Consider the following 18618-nt stretch of genomic DNA (forward strand, 5'->3'; position numbering starts at 1 on the left):
TTTGTATGCTTGCCGAATGAGCACTGCAGGCCTTGATGTTGGCAATATGCCTACAGATGTGGGCACGACACTGTCATGGAGACCAGACATCAGCACTGTGGCCACCTGATGGAAGTGTCCAGTTTATGTCTATATGACTTTGAAACACAGGAGAATCAAAGGGATTAACAACAAACAAAGAACGCTTGTCACCTTTGTGCAGAAACCAGCTAGCATCTCACAGGGACTACCTGAGCTGCTCTATCGTCACCTAAGTTGGGTTCCTATGGATGCTGTTGGTTACTGTTTTCCAGGAGCCTCTGCAGGCTTGCTCACCACAGGGAAGGGGAAGAATAAACTAGGAGCCCAGCGTCATGACCCCATTCTTTGTTAATGATGCAGAGGGGGATAATACGGCAAGTTTAATGAAATATTAATAATCAGTACAATTTTTCTCATTAAATACTTTGTGAATACTATTTATTCTCCAAGAATTCTTTCTCTTTTTGTGATTGATTTTATAAACTTGAAGGAAAAGGAAAAAGTCAGGGGTCCCAAAATTGGCCTTAGTCAGTGACCTAAGTGGATTATAACACTTGACCACTGACATTTACCAAGATAATCATGGTCATAGATATAGATCTGATTTGGCTGTGTGACCATTCCTTTTGGACAGAAGTTTTCATGTGCTTTTGGAATTCTGAATTGGTTATGGCAACTTTTAGGCATGTAAAGGATTAAAACTAAGTTTATGATGATTTAACTTTTTACTTCTGCATTTTAAAATTTGTCAAATGTAGAAATAAATTTTCTCTGAAATTTGTTAATTCCCTGGATACTTTAAAGCCAATTGTGAAATGCTGCTTTCATAAGATCCATATAAACATGCTTCTTTATTTAATCACAAGGGGGATTTAGAGAAAGGATGTTTTATTTTTCAGTAGTTTTTCCCATAAGAACATGCAATTATTATTATTATAGTTACTAATAATGCCTTATATTTGCATAGTGCTTTATAATTTTTAATGTACTTTTACAAACATTATTAGATGTGATTCTTGGAAGAGTTCTACAGGATGATATTATTATCCTGGTTTTATGAATGAAGAAATAGTAAATGCCTATACTCGTAAAATACCACATAGTGTTAGCTTGTATTTCCAGAGAATTCTATATTATGAGAAATATATTTGGTGTGTAAAATGGCTATAAAACACAAATCTAGGACTGAAGTTATTTTGTTTCCCCATGTAGCTGTAAAAGATGACCAAAAATCAGGAATGAAATTGCAATAATGCACAATCCCCCTTGAATTACAATTACATTAATTTTGGCCTAATGATTTCTATGTTTTCCTGTGTTTCATGTATAAAATACTCTGATGTGCTATATAATTACAGCATAATATAATAAAACATTTCTCCCATATTTTTAAAGATAGAAGTTATAATCACAATATCATAGCAGAAGAATGTTTTCCAATTAAAGGGTATGTAGTTTAAAATATGATTTTTTTCCTTATGAAATCTCAAGATGAGCAAACTATATTTATTCTTAACAATAATTTTTTTCTCCCTCTTATTAAAGGCTAGGTAGCTTGAGTATTTGTTTTGGGCCAATTTACTGCTACTGTTCAGAAACAGAACTATGTTATTGAGCACAGGGAAATGTGATTAAGTGTTGCTAAGAATTATTATAGTACAGCAAGACAGGGAAGCAGTCCATGTGCTATTAGAAACAATTTATAAAAACTAGGAAAAGACTTGTTAAAAAGATACATATTTCTTGAGAATAATTAAAATTGTCTGAGTTATATTCTGACCACATTTCATAATAATATTTCCATATTATTTCATTAAAATATTTGGGTTTTGGGAAGCAGCAGAGAACTAAAATGAGAAATAGGACAAAAAATTTCCTATTTTACAAGGTCCAAAATCTTATCAATATAGTTTTCAGTGACAAAAAATCATGAAAGTAAACTTTCCTGTAATAACCCTAAGAAAAGTATCTGTATATGGTCCCAAAGATTTGAGAAATAAAACTCTGGGGCAATAATCATTTTATGGAAAAAAAGTCTATTTAGAATCTCACTAGGACCACTCTTAGAATCAAATCAAACTTCATCTCTACTTTCATTGGTGATAATCAAGCATACATTTTTTCTTCTAGAAGTTTAGAGGAGGAAAAAAACTATTAGTATTATATGCCTGGAGTTTTCTTTAAACAACTCTAACATCAAAATGGCCAAACTGTTTGACTGATTCATGTTAGATAAAACAGATGGGATTCCCAGATCGTGCACCGTTCAGCCGTTTGATGGAATTCGTGCCACCCTGACCAGCGAGCCCAGATGGCGCTTAAATCTGTCACTCTTTAACGACCCTACTGTTTTTTAAAAATATTTTTATATTGAGCCCATTTGGTTAATCTGAGAGATTAATCATTTCCAAGATACATCTGGGGGGGATTTACTGCAGGTTGCATTTGGAGGAGCTGAGGATGAGAAGAATGAAGAGATCTTCTAAATATACAGGTCTACCTGCTAGAAGCTATGTTGGGCAGGAAGCCTGGTCAGTCTCAGACTTATGAACACTTTCTAGACAGCAAAGCTGAGAAGGCCAAATGGCGAGTAGTAGTGATGGGGGTTAAGGGAAGAGAGGATGGACGTTTGGGAAGGGTCTTGCGTGGGTGGCGGTAGACAGATTTCTCCGAGAGACACTATTGCATTGCCAAGCTCGATCCCCAGCAAGAGGCTGAGTGCTGACTAACCACACCAGGGTGGCTTTAAGTAGTCTTACCCTCACCACATCGGGATGACTCTGTGGGTGCGCCACCTGGAGCAGACTCCAGAGACTGAGTCCAACATGATAAGACTCTGAGATCATTCTATAAAAGAATCTGTTCTATGCCAGATCATTCGCACATCTCACAGAGTTTTTCCCTGAAGGTTTTTCTTTTTCCTTAAATTATTATTTTGAGTCATTCTGCTGAAATGCTTCAGTGATTTGGGGCATGAGATACTGGCCAACTCCTCCTTTCAAAATCTCTAACCTTGGATATATTTTCAGAGTACTTGTCTTAGAATTGCTTTCTTTTTTTGCTAGGACAAGAAAAGAATGAATGGTTTTTGTTATGCAGACTTGATTTTTTTTGGCCTTTGAATCAGCTGTAGCAGGTGTCAAAATATGGTACAGAATTTATACCATTAACACAAAATTTTCCACAGACTCCCAAAGCCACCTCCATTCGCACGCCTTGTGACTTTAAGGATATTCTTGGTGATATTCGGGCTGCTCAGGGTTTGCTTTCCTGTTTGTCAGTGACGCTGCCTATGCGTGGGGGGCCTCATGGAAGGCGTGCGATGTGTCTCGCCCTCCCATGAGGCAGAGCACATGGAAATGTCATCCCAATGCCCTGTGCCCCACCTGAGTGCCTTCGCACAAAGAGGTGAGAATTCTGCTTTGGAGGCATTCCAACCTACATTTAAAAACTTTCACATAGACCAAAAATGAGCAGAGAAACAGGTTGTGTTGGGAGGTTCTTTTGGAAGGTTTCGAGTTCTGGGAGCCTCCGGGATCCAGGGTCTGTTAAGAATCACTACTCTAATAGAATGTGGTAGAAGCTGACCCTTGTAACTAACTCCCCGTGTGGGATAAAGCTAGATAAATTCTGAACAGTATCGAAGAATATAATATATATCACATAATATGTTTTCATTGTAAATCTACTGTAAACATTCATCTCTCTTTTTCTCCTCTCTCTCTCACATACACACTCACACACACACATACAGCACCAGAATATGGAAAGGACTGCAGTATAGTCCTGGTTAAAGGACATTGGTCTTTATAGTTATTGAACTACGATCTCACATCTAACTCTGTTGAATAGGTTTAGGATTTGACAATAATCAGTAAGACAGTTTTGTGTGTATGCATGTTGTGTCTTGGCCTCAATCTCCTAGGTAGTCTTTGGGTGTGTACATAGTAAAATTTAACATTTTAGTAGAAGCAGCTAATGCTCACATTAAAAATTATTTTTATAAAGTCATATAATATATTTGGTATTATCTAAAAAGCTAATCTCTTATCTTTCTGACAAAAGTAGCTATTTCTAATAGTCAAAATAAACATTCTCTCAAATTTTATTCAACAACTCACTTCATACTCACCTCATTTTCTCTAAAGACTAAAATATTCCTATTATTTCAGTTGACAGATGGTCTGTTTCTGAACAAAAGGATACATGTATCTGAAGAAGTGTGTGGCCACCTGATAAATAAGGCTTTGTGTATAATTTTTCATTAATGCTTGCCAAATAATTAAGTATGAAAAGCTGAAGAGCAAAGAATAAAAAATGATCATTAATGAACTATTGGTCATTTGGACTACACCAGTGGTCCCCAACCTTTTTGGTACCAGGGGCCAGTTTTGTGAAAGACAATTTTTCCACAGACTGGGGTGGGGGGTGTGGTTTCAGGATGATTTAAGTGCATTACATTCAAGCTCACCTTCTGCTGTGTGGCCCAGTTCCTAACAGACCAGGACTGGTACTGTCCGCAGCCCAGAGGTTGGGGACCCCTGCACTAGTCAAGTGAGTTTTGGTAGATAGAAGAAAGAGGAAGACTAACACTGTCTGTTGCCTGTGTGTAAACTCTCTCACTGGCATGATACAGTCCCAGCAACCCTAGGTGGGATTTGGATGCCTGGCTTCCAGAGTTGAGGGTTTTCCTGGCCAGGCTGAAAGTGCTAGAGCCAAAACAGGAAATAGGATTAAGGGATAAAATCAGAGTGAAACCCAAAGGCCCTGGTACTGTCAGTGGAATCAAGGTATAAATCTAGATAAAGAGTTGGAGCAACTAAAGCCAAGTTCAAAGCGACCAAGGAGCTGGACAAGCTGGGTGAGGGCAAAATGCAGGAGACAGAGCCCTGAGACATGTCCTCAGCTGCCAGGCAGACCCACTAGTGCTTTTATAAGGTCTCAGCTTTGATGAAGGTCTGAGGCTGTGATGAACATGTGGGTTGTTCTCTCTCAGAGCCTTTTGTAGCCATTTGCAAAAATTCCACAATATCCTTTAAGAGTCAGGGATAAAAGTCATAAGCCTTAAAAATGTTGGATATCCTTAAACCCAAATTTTCCAAATAGGAAATGTAAATTTGGGTAGGGTTTTCAAATTATTGTTTCATTTTCTTCATCTCCAAAAGATTTTCTAGTTCACTGAGAACCTGCCTTCAGTTGCATGGATATTATGTTTCTTTTCATTCCCCCTAAAGACCCCTATTGATAGCTTTTAAGAGCTGTTATAACTGCAGTAGGAATGAAGTTCTATACCCCACATAGTACACTTTGCAAGATTAGAGACAGCGTTACGGGAACTGCAAGACAACTTTGGTATTAGTCAATCTGTTAGGTTTCATTATAGGAATATTTTCTCATTCTACTATTTCATTTTAGTGAAAGGTCTGTTAGAAATTTCCATGTGTATAAATGCTTTAAAACATCTCACTATCCAAATTAGTTTATGTGGAATTTACCATAGTAGTTTATCATTTTCTGAAACATAACTTGTTTACAGTTTCTAGACACATGCTCTAAAAACAGGCACCTGTCCATTCCATCCTTAATGGTGCTCTATCTGGACCTTCTTTCAACTATTCAAATAAAACACAAGGAACATTTCATGTATATGAAAATACCCTCCATTACTGACTTTTGGAATTTTACAGTTTATATTTTGGCCAGAACAACAGCAATGAAAACAAACCCTGTTAATTGCAAAATTAACCCACTGATCCATCTAGACCGTGGTCCCTTTCTAACATTCAGGCCTACAATCCACCCATTCCACTCACTGAGGATGCTGGACAATCAAAGTCTCAATACTTTCAGTGTTTTTCATTTTGTTCTTTTTTCACATTCTTGAAAGAATGGACTAAGAGATCTGTTCTTTAAACAACAAGCCAGAGAATCAGATCATGTCAGCTCTCTGCTTATAATCTTTCCCGTTGAACTTAGAGTGAAATGCACTCTCCTCACCATGGCCTGCAAGGCCCTGCATTTCTGGCTCCTGCTGGCCTCTCTCTCTTGCTCAGTCTTTTTTGAGCCACACTGGTCTGCTTTCTCCTTTCAGCACCTCTAATAATGTGGCAAGCCATTTCCTACCTCAGGATCTTTGCACCAGCTGGTTCCTCCACCTTTCTGGTTTCTTTTTATTCTGAGGTCCTAAAAGCCCTCCCTGTCATCCTATTTTTAGTATTCTTCCTCCTCCTCCCCATGAGTCTCTATCACAGAATCCTGCTTTTGTCCTTTATAGCATTTATCACAAACTGTAAAAAGTTTTTATTGATTCATTTGTTTTCTCATATAGTGTTTGTCTTTCCCACTGCAACTTAAACTTCTGGAGGCCAGGGATTATGCCTGTCTTGTTCTTTCAGAATATCCCTAGAGTTAGCAGAGTACCCAGCACACAGTAGATACTCAATAAATAGTTATCAAGGAAATGAATAAGCAAAATGGCTTAGAGTGCTCCATGCCACCTTTGGTGTTAATCCTGGTGCCACACCTAGCTCTGTAGTGCCCACATCGCCCTGGGCAACAGGGAACCATAGTGGCAGTGATTTTTCAGAGCTTGTTGTGTTCCACTGTTGCAGGGACTCAAGAGTACCCTAGGTGGTCTGGGAACAACAATCTTTTGAGGTATGTGTTTAATATCCATTAAAGGAAACTGTAATTAGTGCTTCAAATCCAGAACTTCCAGCAGAATATTGCCAAGGCAAGGCTAAAGAATACATGTCTAGCCCTGGCTGGCATTGCTCAGTGGGATGAACTCCAGCCTATGAATTGCAGGGTTGCCAGTTCGATTCTCAATCACGGCATATGCCTGGGTTGCAGGCCGGGTCCCCAGTTGCGGGTGTGTATAAGAGGCAACCAGTTGTTTCTCTCACATATCAATGTTTCTCTCCCTCTCTTCTCTCTCATCTCCTCTTTCTAAAAATCTTTTTTAAAAATATATTTTATTGATTATGCCATTACAGTTGTCCTATTCCCCCCTTCATTCCCCTCCCCCCTGCACTTCCCTCCCCCACCATTCCCGCCCCCTTTAGTTTATGTCCATGTGTCACGAGTTCTTTAGATTCTATATTTCCCATACTATTCTTGCCCCCCCTGTCTATTTTCTACCTACTGTCTATGCTACTTATTCTCTGTACTTTCTACCTCCTTCTCCTTCTCTCACTCCCCTGTTGCTAACCCTCCACGTGATCTCCATTTCTATGGTTCTGCTTCTGATCTAGCTGTCCTCTTAGTTTGCTTTTGTTTTAGGTGTGGGTCTTAATAACTGTGAGTTTGTTGTCCTGTTCCTATTTTTTATCTTCTTTTTCTTCGATAAGTCCCTTTAACATTTCATATAATAAGGGCTTGGTGATGATGAACTCCTTGAATTTGACCTTATCTGAGAAGCACTTTATCTGCCTTTCCATTCTAAATGAAAGCTTTGCTGGATAGAGCAATCTTGGATGTAGGTCTTTGGATTTCATGCCTTGGAATACTTCTTTCCAGCCCCTTCTTGCCTGTAAGGTCTCTTTTGAGAAATCCACTGACAGTCTGATGGGAACTCCTTTATGGGTGACTGTCCCCTTGTCTCTTGCTGCTTCTAGGATTCTCTCCTTCGTTTTAATCTTGGGTAATGCAATTATGATGTACCTTGGTGTATTCTTCCTTGGGTGCACCTTCTTTGGGACTCTCTGAGCTTCCTGGATTTCCTGGAAGTCTATTTCCTTTGCCAGATCGGGGAAGTTCTCTTTTATTATTTGTTCAAATAAGTTTTCCACTGGTGGCTGTTCCTCTTCCCCTTCTGGCACCCCTATAATTCGGATGTTGGAGCGTTTAAAGATGTCCTGGAGGTTCCTAAGCCTCTCCTCATTTTTTTGAATTCTTATTTCTTCATTCTTTTCTGTTTGGTCATTTTTTTCTTCCTTTTGGTCCACTCCCTTGATTTGAGTCCCAGTTTTCTTTCCATCACTGTTAGTTTCCTATGCATTTCCCTTCATTTCACTTAGTGTAGCCTTCATTTTTTCATATAATTTGTGACCAGAATCAACCAGTTCTGTGAGCATCCTGATCACCAGTGTTTTGAACTGTGCATCTGAAAGGTTGGCAATCTGTTGGTCGCTTAGAATTATAGGTTCTGGGGCTTTGAGCTGTTTTTGAGCCATAATGTTTTGGTCTGTTCGCACCTGTTATGTATGTGGGGTGGAGCCTTAGGTGTTCACCAGGGTGGGGCAACCCAGGTCACTGGGTTGTGATGCCGTATATGGGGGGTGGCGTCACAGAGGGGCAATGGAGTTTGTTCTGCTCTCTCTCAGATTTCTGTCCCCTCTGCCGCTTCCACAAGCACATTGGGCCCTTCTGGTGCTGGTTCCTGGGTGCCTGGGCTTGTGTACCCTCCAGGACTCTGTGGGTCTCTCCAACAAACTCTCTGTGAGCCTGGGGTCCTCTCCTGGCACCTCGACCCCGAAAGTCTTTCCAATTGGTGCTTTCAGGCTCTAATTCCCATCGCTGGGGCCCTAGTCTGAGTGGTCTGTGTCACTGTTCACTCCTTTGCTTGGTTTACCTGAGTGTGAATGTGTGACTGCAGTCAGCCAGGCGCCTTGCACCCTCACTGGGTCCGCCCATTGCCATCCCTCACCTGGGATCCGCCAACCTCTGCTTGCACTCCTGGGTGGGTCTGACCAAGTGATCTTTCCTGCCCGATCCCGCTCTGCTGCTCACTCCACCCCTCTTACCAGTCCCGCTGAATGGTTCATTGTTTTCAGACTTCGTACAGTTCAATTTTCTGTGTTTTGGCTGTATTTTTGTTACTAAAACTTCATTGTCTTTAAACTTAGTTTTGGAAGGAGGCACAGTGTTTCCTCCTACGCCTCCATCTTGGCCGGAAGTTAAACAAGTAAAATCTTAAAAAAAAGAATGGATGTCTATTTTACCAAGTGAGTTGACTGAAAGAAAAAAATTAAATACTAGCACAAGTAGTATATGGATATAGTAGATATTGCCAAGTGTGGCAAGCCTGGATGAATAGGAGATGTAGTAGAGGACAGGCAGGAGACAAGTGTGGAACTTTGGCTGAGGAATTGGAACTGAGTATCAGGGAGCCTTTGAAAGTTTTTCACTGGGAAGGGACATGTGTGCAGTTAAGGAGGATAAATTCACAGCAGTGGGCAAGATAAATGTAAAGGCTTGGTGGAGGCCAGGCAGAGACTGAAAGCAGAAAAGCTCACATTATGAAATTATTGTGAAAGCCTTATTAGGAGGGGACAAGGATCCAAACTTCTAGGTAGAAGCAACATGCAAGAGATGCCCCTCTTACCCGGGTTCATTTTCTCTATTTGCACACCCCACCCTTGCACCTCACCACCATGCACACGTAACCTCACCTTCTTTCCACTGTTAGCTCCTGCCCTTGGGCACCTCACTACCCCCTGGGAGGCTCCCCACAAGGCTGCAGAGGCCAAGGACTGTGCCTTATTGTATTCTTATATTCAGTCTATAATAGACTAGATTACAAACTAGATTAAATAGAAAATGGGTCTGTTTTCAGACCCTTTTCTATTTAAAGACCATTTCCACATGTCATTGCAGAGAGGAGCACCATCACAGAACTCTGAATGTCTTGAAGATGACATGAGTCTTACAGACATTTCTATAATCTATTTCCTCTGTGCTCCAAATGTTGGTACTTAAGCTCTTGGAAAATACAGACCACATTCTCCTCCTTTTCCTGAAAATTTTAATTTGCTAAAAGAATGTAAATATCTCAACATCTACAGTTTTACTGTAGAACTCATGGAGTTGAATCTCCTCTGTGTCACCAGCATGTTTCAGGACTATCATAAATATTAAACAGTGGTAATAAGTCTTGAACCTTGTTTCTCTACCGTTCATTTTGTTTAAAAATCTGTGTAGCAATATTTTATGCTCTTAACTCATAAAGTCACCATTCAATAAATGTTGGCAGGTGATCAGTCCTGTGGGATTTCAGCAGTTGTTCATTCATCCAACAGATCCATATCAGGGAACTACCTACCATGTTCTTTCTAGGCACTTGAGATCCGGCAGTGAACAGAACAAAGACTCACCCCTCTGAACTTTAAACTTCAGCAGCCTGACAATAAGCCACAGAGGTAATAAATAAGTAGGGCATGCATCATTTTAGAAGATGGTGAAAGAAAAGGTACAGTCAGGTTACAATTTCAAATAGGGTAGTAAGTAACAAGTCTTACTGAGAAGGTGAAATTTGATCAAAGGCTTAAAAGAGGGAGAGGGACTTATGTATCATATATATGCACATATCATATATGCCTATATGTCAGAGAAGACCATTCTAGGCAGAGGGACCAGCCCTCAATATCCAAAAATATTAAGGAGGCTGTGGGGCTGGTGTGGAGTGGGTGACAGATGCAAAGCAGTAGAAATGAGGTGAGATAAGAGAGAGTCAAATCACTGTAAGAATTTTGACCTTTACTCCAAGTGAATTAGAGAACCATTGCTGAGTTGTGAGTAAAGGGGATTACTGATCCCTCTGGAGCCTGTATTAAGAATAGATTGTAGGGGGCAGGGGTAGAAACAAGGCTAGAATGAAGTCAGGGAAACAAATCAGGCAGGAGATGATTGCTGTGAGCCAGGTGAGAGGGGATGGCAGCTCAAACCAGAGTGGGAAGTGGTGAGATGTATTTTAGATATTTCTGAAGCAGTACCAAGACAACTTCCTGGTATATTGAATGTTTTGCTGTTGGGAATGAGAGAGAAGTGAAGGATGACTGTCTAGGAATTTGGTTTGCATCACTGAAAGGAAAGAGATGGCCTCAAATGATATGAGAGACGCCATAGATGAAACATGGTTTTCTTGGGTATTGGGGTATGGGAAGGAATAAGGATCTGGAGTTTAGCTTTGGGCATGTTGAATGGAAGATTATCTACTTTCAAGTAGGTAAATTGGGATAACTTTCAAGTAGATGACTTGGGATGCCAAGTCAGCAGTTGAACATAGAGTCTGGCATTTGAGAAGTTTGCACTGGAGATCTATATGTGGAAGTTGCTTGCATAGAGGTGGCATTTAAAGTAGTGACTGTGTACAGTCACTTAGGAAGTGTGTGTAAGGTTATGGACATCGGGCCGACTGGGGGGCTACCCCAACATTAAGGGGCAGGGTGAGGGGAATGGGAGGAAGAATATTCCATCAGCCAAGGAGATGGAGAAATAGGGACTACTAAGATAGGAGGGTAACCAAGGAGTGTGTGTTTTGAAAATCAAGTGAAAACAATATATCAAGATGGGTTGGGCATGGTGATTGTGCCAGATGCTGCTGGTATATCAAGTAATTTGGGAACTGAGAATTGGCTACTGGATTTAACAACATGGGGGAGGGGTCACTGGCTGGCTCAACAAGAGCAGATTTGGAGGAGCTATGGATTGTTCCTAATATTCTTCCTTTTCAGGGGAACACAAAGTTTAAATGAAACTGTATTTGGAGCATTTGGTTGATCCAGCAGCTTACACTGGCATACCCAGTAAAGGCATCAAACATGTAAGTGAATTCTACTTAAAAGATACATATAGATAGATATATATGCATATATAATGTATATACATCAGCTTTATTGAAGTAGAACTTATATATCATATAATTTACCCACTTAAAGTGTGCACAATTCAGTGGTTTTCAGTCTGTTCACAGAGTTATGCAGCCAACATCACAATCAATTTTAAAAGAAACCCCATGCCCATTAACAGTCATTGTCCCCCAAACTTCTCAGCCCTGGGCATCGGCTAATCTACTTTCTGTTTCTGTAGATTTACCTGTTCTGGATATTTCATGTAGATGGGATCATATAATATGGTCTTTTGTAACTGGCTTATTTCCCTTAGCATAATGTTTTCAGGGTTCATCTATGTTCTAACATATCAGTACTTTATTTAATTTTAAAAATTATTTTGTTTATTTATTTTTAGAGAAAGGGTAAGGGAGGGAGAAAGGAGAAAAACATCAATGTGTGATAGAAGCATCAATCTGCATCTCTCTCGAATCCCCAACTGGGGACCTGGCCCACAACCCAGGCATGTGCCATGACTGGGAATCAAACCAGCAACCTTTAGATTTGAGGGACACTGCCCAGCCCACTGAGCCACACCAGTCAAGAAACTTTCTCCCTCCCTTCCTTTCTTCCTTCTGTCTTTCATGGTTGAATCATGTCCCACTGTATGGGGATACCATATTTTATTTATCTGATCAGGTTATAAATAAATAAATAAATAAATAGAATATTTATTGATCAGGTTAGTGGGTTGATAGACATTTGAGTTGTTTCTGCTTTTTAGCTATTTTGAGTAATAATGCTGTGAACATTTATACACACATTTTTGTGTGGACATATGTCTTCTGGGGTATATACTTAGGAGTGTAAGTAGATTTCTACCTTATTACTAATATTACTAAATATCCTATATTGGTATTGCCAAAATTTCAGGGCTAGAAGTAAAAAAAAAAAGAGAGAGAGAGACAAAGTTGAAGAGTAAGGCATAGAGCACACCTTATCTTCTGTTCTGTCCCAGCTCCCTGGGTTCCAAGAGCTATTTTGGCCATAGTCACTGTGAAATTACTGCAATGCCAAATGAATGGATATTTTTCTTTGTTCGGTTTTGGAGCGCAATACCAGAGTAAGCTGCATTAAAGAATGTGGAGAGTGAGGGAGAGAATCCACCTGCATTGGCTTATGCAAAAAATAAGGTTACTTTAAAATGTAGGTCATTGTTTACTTTTAGCTACATAAAAACCTGCAAGTAGATTTTTTTTACAGCATCGCCAAAACAAAGATGCCGGGAAAGGCAGCCAAATACATTGACTTCAAGAGATTAAAAAAAAAAAAAAGACTTGTAATTGCCTATCAGTCCTTAGATTTACTTCCGGGGAGTACCAATTTAAAATCCCAAGTGTACTTTTTTTCTGTGGAATTATATTAATATGAAAAAGTTGTATAAAATATGTTCATATGTGTGTGCACTTGTGCATGTGCGTGTGTGTGCATGTAGTTTTAAACATTTCCGAAATGAGTTTCCAAGTGTTTTTTTGATCATGGTTATTAAAGCTTGTGTGTTTGCAATTTATTTGGCAAAATGCCTTTAGTGAAGAAAGGATATAGTGTTCTCTTGGTCCTTTGCCTGAAGTAATTTTGGAGAAGTCTGACTGTGTTTAGTTCATGTCATTCATTGGAGACAAGTCATTGTAATTACATTTGATCACAATCAGTTTACAGTTGTTTTTATCATGTTTTCATGCTGAATATCTACTCAGACATTATAGCAAAACTTAATGGCTACTGTTTCATTTGTATATAAAATGTTTATAGCCTTTTTATTTTTTGCAGTACACATCGGGTTTCAATCATCGCTGCTGCATAGTGAGAAGAAAGTGATGGATAAAGAACTATCAAAAATCCTTAACTAAGCCCTGGCTGGTGTAGCTCAGTGGATTGAGCACAGGCCTGTGAAGCAAAGGGTCGCCAGTTAGATTCCCAGTCAGGGCACATACCTGGGTTGCAGGCCAGGTCCCCAGTAGGGGACACATGAGAGGCAACCACACATTGATGTTTCTCTTCCACTCTTTCTCCTTCCCTTCCCCTCTCTCTAAAAATAAATAAATTATTTTAAAAAAAATCCTTAACTAAATAAAATTTTATTTCGGGTCACCTTTCCATAAAAGATATTGAATGTATTTTGTGGCTTTTCCCCCTGACATGTTAACTATTATAGAAGGATTACAATATTTGGAGGAAACCTTATGAAATGGGGCAGCTTATTCACCTAACATGGTTTACATTTGTGTTCGTTTTCCATTGGAAATGGGTCTGCCAGTACTACACAGTATTATGAATGGCTCCTAGGTAATAGAGTAAAAGGCAACATATTGTTATTTGGGGGATTTAAAAACAGGTTATCTTCTTAACTGTAAAGCTAAACATTTTGTCATTGTTGTTTCCTAAATTCTGTGCTAACATCTGCACTAGGGGACAGGGTTACATTTCAGGATGTTATTTACAGCTACCAAGTGCTGGAGGCTCTCATATATATCAGTCCCAGATTTGCTAATTGTGGAAACCTGGCTTCACCATTGAATTTGGATAAATTCACTAGTTATCTTCCAAGTGTCAATTCTCACAATTGCTAATTTTCCCCAAAAGTTGAGCCCTGGTGAAAACTACTGTTGGTATATATATAAAGTCTGTGTGGTTGAAGAAGCTTCAGTTAGAGAAGTGTAATTAATGGGAGACTTTGACATCCAGCTGAGAAAATTAGTTTGCATCAAAAAAGGCAAGACAGAGGATTAAAGAAATTTTAGTCCTAATCTAATTAACACCAATTAAAAGATGCAGATGAATTTGTACCAACAAATTGTTAATTATGCCCCAATTTGCCTTTTTCTATGACCAAACTAAAATTAGGAAAGTATTATTATCCTTTTTGTTTTAGGAGGCTTTGAAATGGGTTTCTTATAATCATCTTTTTTATAATTAAAGCAAAGATAGGAGGTAAGAGTTAGTGTAAAATATTTTATTGTCTACACAATACTTTCAGTATCTACATGATACTTTCATGTAGGTTAGCTCTTTAAAAAATAGAAGTACAGCATAATTCTCCTGTTGTTCATTCACTTACCAGATATTTAATGAAGACCTGCTATGTGCTATTTCCTTGCACCATTCAGTAAAAAAAAAAAAAAAAAAACTGAGCACGAACAATGATTTGTTCTTCTCATTCAAAATATTTTAACTTTTTAAAAAAATTAAAAATCTTTTTCAATTACATTTGACATTCAATATTATGTTAGTTTCAGGTGTACAGCATAACGATTAGACAGTTACTATAACTTACGAAGTGATCCTTCAATAAATCTTGCTCCTCCCTGACACCATATATACTTACTATAATATTATTGACTATATTTCCTATGCTATGCTTTACATTCCTGTTACTATTTTATAACTACCAATTTGAAAATAAATAAATTAATTAAATTAACAGTTTGTATTGTTGATATACTGCTCCTTAGGGCAGGGGGCAGGGAACTCTTGAACTAAATTATACAGCTAATTAAACTCTGCCCTGGATACATGTAAAAAGGGGAAAATTAAACTTCTTTTAGGCCTCAAGAAATTCTTTTTAATGTTCTAGAACTCCTCTTAACGTGGCTTTTTGGGGTCTTCTGCTTATGTCTTCCTTACTTGGCAGATCCATGTTTCTGTTTACTAGAGTGTTACTCAGTTGTTCACTGTCCTGGGACTGTCTTTTTACCTTTTGAATCACTCTGATAGTTCCTCAGATGGTGATCTGAATAATTGTGGAGGGGATGTTATATCTGCAAATGACACAGCTGTCCAAGTGTCATATAATGAGTAACCACAACATACTTTATATAAACCATATTTCTTCTGTTTTTAAAACAAGAGAGGGAGGTGGGAAATGCCTGCTAGAAATGGGAAGAAAAGCATACCTATGGATTCCTCTAGCAAGTAGTTATATACAAAATACAACAGATTTCCAGGTACCTATTGTTAAACTTCATTTAAAGAAAGTATTGGCCAACTGGCCCCTGGTGTCAGAAACATCATTCTGCAGAGCTCTGTACTATGTTACTGTATAGTGCACAGACTTAGAATTTAAATAGCAATATAAATAATAATAGTTTATATAAAAATTCAGGGTGTTTGATTTGCATTTTTTAATATTTATCTTGGAAACTTTTGCATTCACAACTTTGGCTGAGAGCACACTGGGATAAAGTAGCTTTTACTGGATGGTGTTTTCATGGGTAATGGCAGTTGGAAGTTGGCCTCTTGATGGGGGAATTTCAAGATGGCAACACCTGTGACAACAAATGGAAGGTATTCTTTAAAAACAATTTTTTCGTATAAATTTTAATGATCTCCTTGTGACTATTTTAAACCAGAGCCATAACATGAGAAAATTATGAGGAGAGTCACTTGTGAACAAGGTCTTTAAGAAGGATGTCTAAAGAGGCATGAAAACTAAATGCAATGAGTAATTCAAGATTGGATCGTGGAGCAGGAAAAAATGGATGTAAGTCAAATTATTTGGGACAGTGATGAAATTTGAATAAGGTCTATGGAATAGATAACAGCATTATATCAGTATTATATTTCCTGATTTTGATCATTGTACAGTTGTGTAGGACAGTGTCCTTCATCTGGGGAAGTATTTAGAGGTAAAAGGGCACAATGATTACAATTTATGAATAGTTCAAGAAAGAAAATAAACATGAACATTAATAAATCAGTAGTGGGTAGTGATTATAGAGCTAATGTGGTAAAATGTTAGCATTGGTGAATCTGCAAAAGGAGTATTCAAGAGGGTTTTTTTTTTGGGGGGGGGAGTGTTATCTTGGTAGAGAATCAGTCTTACTAACTCAGTCTAAATGGATTCTTAGGATGAGCATTTACCAGAGCAGATCGGTTATCTTTAACAGTTTAATGTATCTCTTCGTAAGTCTACCAGCCTGATCCAACAGTGAACTAAACGATGCCCTGTCTACATGTATAAATAACAGGAAATATCCCAATATTGTTATCCCAATATTTCCTATTCCAAACAGGAAATACATGAGAGGTATTTCTCATGTATAGCTCTCGTGTAAGATTGAGTCTTGGGTTTAAGTGAATATGAGGACTGAAGTTCACTGTATTGTATGTTCCTTTCAGACGGGACTTCACAAAGACCCTCTTTTATAAAGAAAACCAGCCAATAAAACAGTACTAGTGTACATTATATATGTGTCCAAAATTTCATTTATAAAATGTGATGTAAGTCTTCAGGCATAATTGGAGTTCTTAGCAAAATACTTTGGTTCTTAGTACTCCTACCCTCTAAGGGGACTTAGCAATTACTCTTAAATTTCAAAGTGGTACATAGAGTTTTAGCTGTATGACTTCCATTAAAGCCCATAGGAGTCTTGTTGCTAAAACACCACACAACTTATGAAAATGTGCTCTTTCTTGTGAAATTGTTAGAAGTAATGGGTATGGAAGTATAGCCCTGTATTCCTGGTACATTTACAAGCTTTCTGCACTTGTTTCAAGTTTTATACTTTTATAAAAACTCCACAGTTTTACAGGGATTGAAAAAAAAGGTCTTATATGTATTCCCAAAATGAAGGGTAGAAAAATATCATATAACTGATTTTTAAAAAAGAAAGAATTTCTAAAATAACTCAAGAAAAATCTAAATGCTTAACACTTTCTTTTCATTTCAAAATTAATGTATCAACTTCCAGGTTTTAAAAATATGCATTAAAGTAACAACTTTTAAAGAATAACATTTAATGACAAACTCAGTATAATCACATGTAAGTTTTGGGTTTTCAACCCCCTCTTCTATTAAAACCGTCATAGCTTAAGCCATATCTGTGCAAAGTTTCATGTCTTCAGATGGGGGTCTTCCCTGGGGATAAGCCTTAAGGTTTGGTGAGTACCCTCTGCTAAAAACCTCACACACAGGTTCAGCTCAGTAGCTGGTGCAGCCTCAGCCTGGCCTGTGACTCAGTCGAGACCTCTCGGTGTATGCACCCAGTTCCCTCTTAGGGCAGAAACATTTCTGGAGTTCTGGGTCCTCAGTCCTTTGGGGTACACTGGAGATCAGGAACAGGCCTCAGGCATAGAGGTTTTTATTTCAATACATTCAGAGAGAAAGAGATGGTAAGGGGTGAGAGAGAAGTGAGGAAACTCAATGACTTCTTACTGAGTTAGTTACTGTTGGCTCAGTTTCAGTGATGCTGTTTTGCCATAGGTTTTGTTTTTTAACTAAGCAATATTGAATTATCATTTTTCATGATTGAATCTCAGGAAGATTATATAGGCATTGTTTTTTCCTAATATCTTTAGTAATGTCGGGATAGTAGATTTTAGGATAGCTTTTAAAAATAGAGAACCAATTTTTCAACATAGCATTGAATAAGTAGCATCAGTTAGGTGTGAGCTAGACCACTGATTTGAAGTGTCCCAGTTGGGGTCAGAATTAGGGACTCTCTACATAAGGGAATTTCAGAAAGGTAGGGGGGAATGTTAAGGTACAAATAGGAAGAAATAAGTCATTGTTCCTTTAAAAAGCACGGTAACCTCAATAATAAGAGGCTGTGAAGTAGTCCTTTTTATAACAGTGACTTCTTAATTTCACAGCCGTAAGAGCTCCTAGGGTGACTAGTAGAGTGCCCCAGGGCTACACCTGCCTTGGTGGATTAGGGCCTGCTGCAGCTGTCTTCATTTGCAAGATTAAGGTGTAGCCTGATGAGGTGGTGGGTCTCAGCAGGGAGCACTCCTTTTTCAGTCTCAGTAGGCTGGCATTACAGATTAAGATGACCATTGCAAACCAGGTTTAAAAAATGCAAGATGAGGCAGGTAACCGGTTCCTGAGCTTTATGTGTTAGACCCTATGAGGTATGAAGTGGGGAACCCTTATATAAAGGCTACCTTGAATTCTGCTTACCTTTCCCAGTCAGCTCTCCCTAAAGTATCTAGTGTATCCAAGGGGCCAAGCTTACCTTGGGTACACAAACATGTTTGTAAAGTATATGAA

At 38.6% G+C, this 18618-nt stretch overlaps 1 protein-coding gene across 4 annotated transcripts in view; it reads left to right on the forward strand.

Moving 5' to 3' along the window:
• Positions 1 to 18618, forward strand: part of CLYBL (citramalyl-CoA lyase) — a 322476-nt gene that overhangs the window by 81313 nt on the left and 222545 nt on the right. For 2 of the 4 annotated variants that reach the window (XM_053663520.1, XM_053663521.1), the window contains one exon: positions 11475 to 11563. The exons of the other annotated variants lie outside the window; for them this stretch is intronic. In XM_053663520.1, the coding sequence (XP_053519495.1) occupies positions 11562 to 11563 (2 nt within the window). In that variant the 5' untranslated portion in view covers positions 11475 to 11561. The remainder of the gene's footprint in view (positions 1 to 11474; positions 11564 to 18618) is intronic. 4 annotated transcript variants of the gene reach the window in all.

The sequence above is a fragment of the Artibeus jamaicensis genome, unplaced genomic scaffold (assembly GCF_021234435.1).
Source record: "Artibeus jamaicensis isolate MK-2021 breed Jamaican fruit bat unplaced genomic scaffold, CSHL_Jam_final contig_3197, whole genome shotgun sequence".
NCBI lineage: Eukaryota > Metazoa > Chordata > Mammalia > Chiroptera > Phyllostomidae > Artibeus > Artibeus jamaicensis.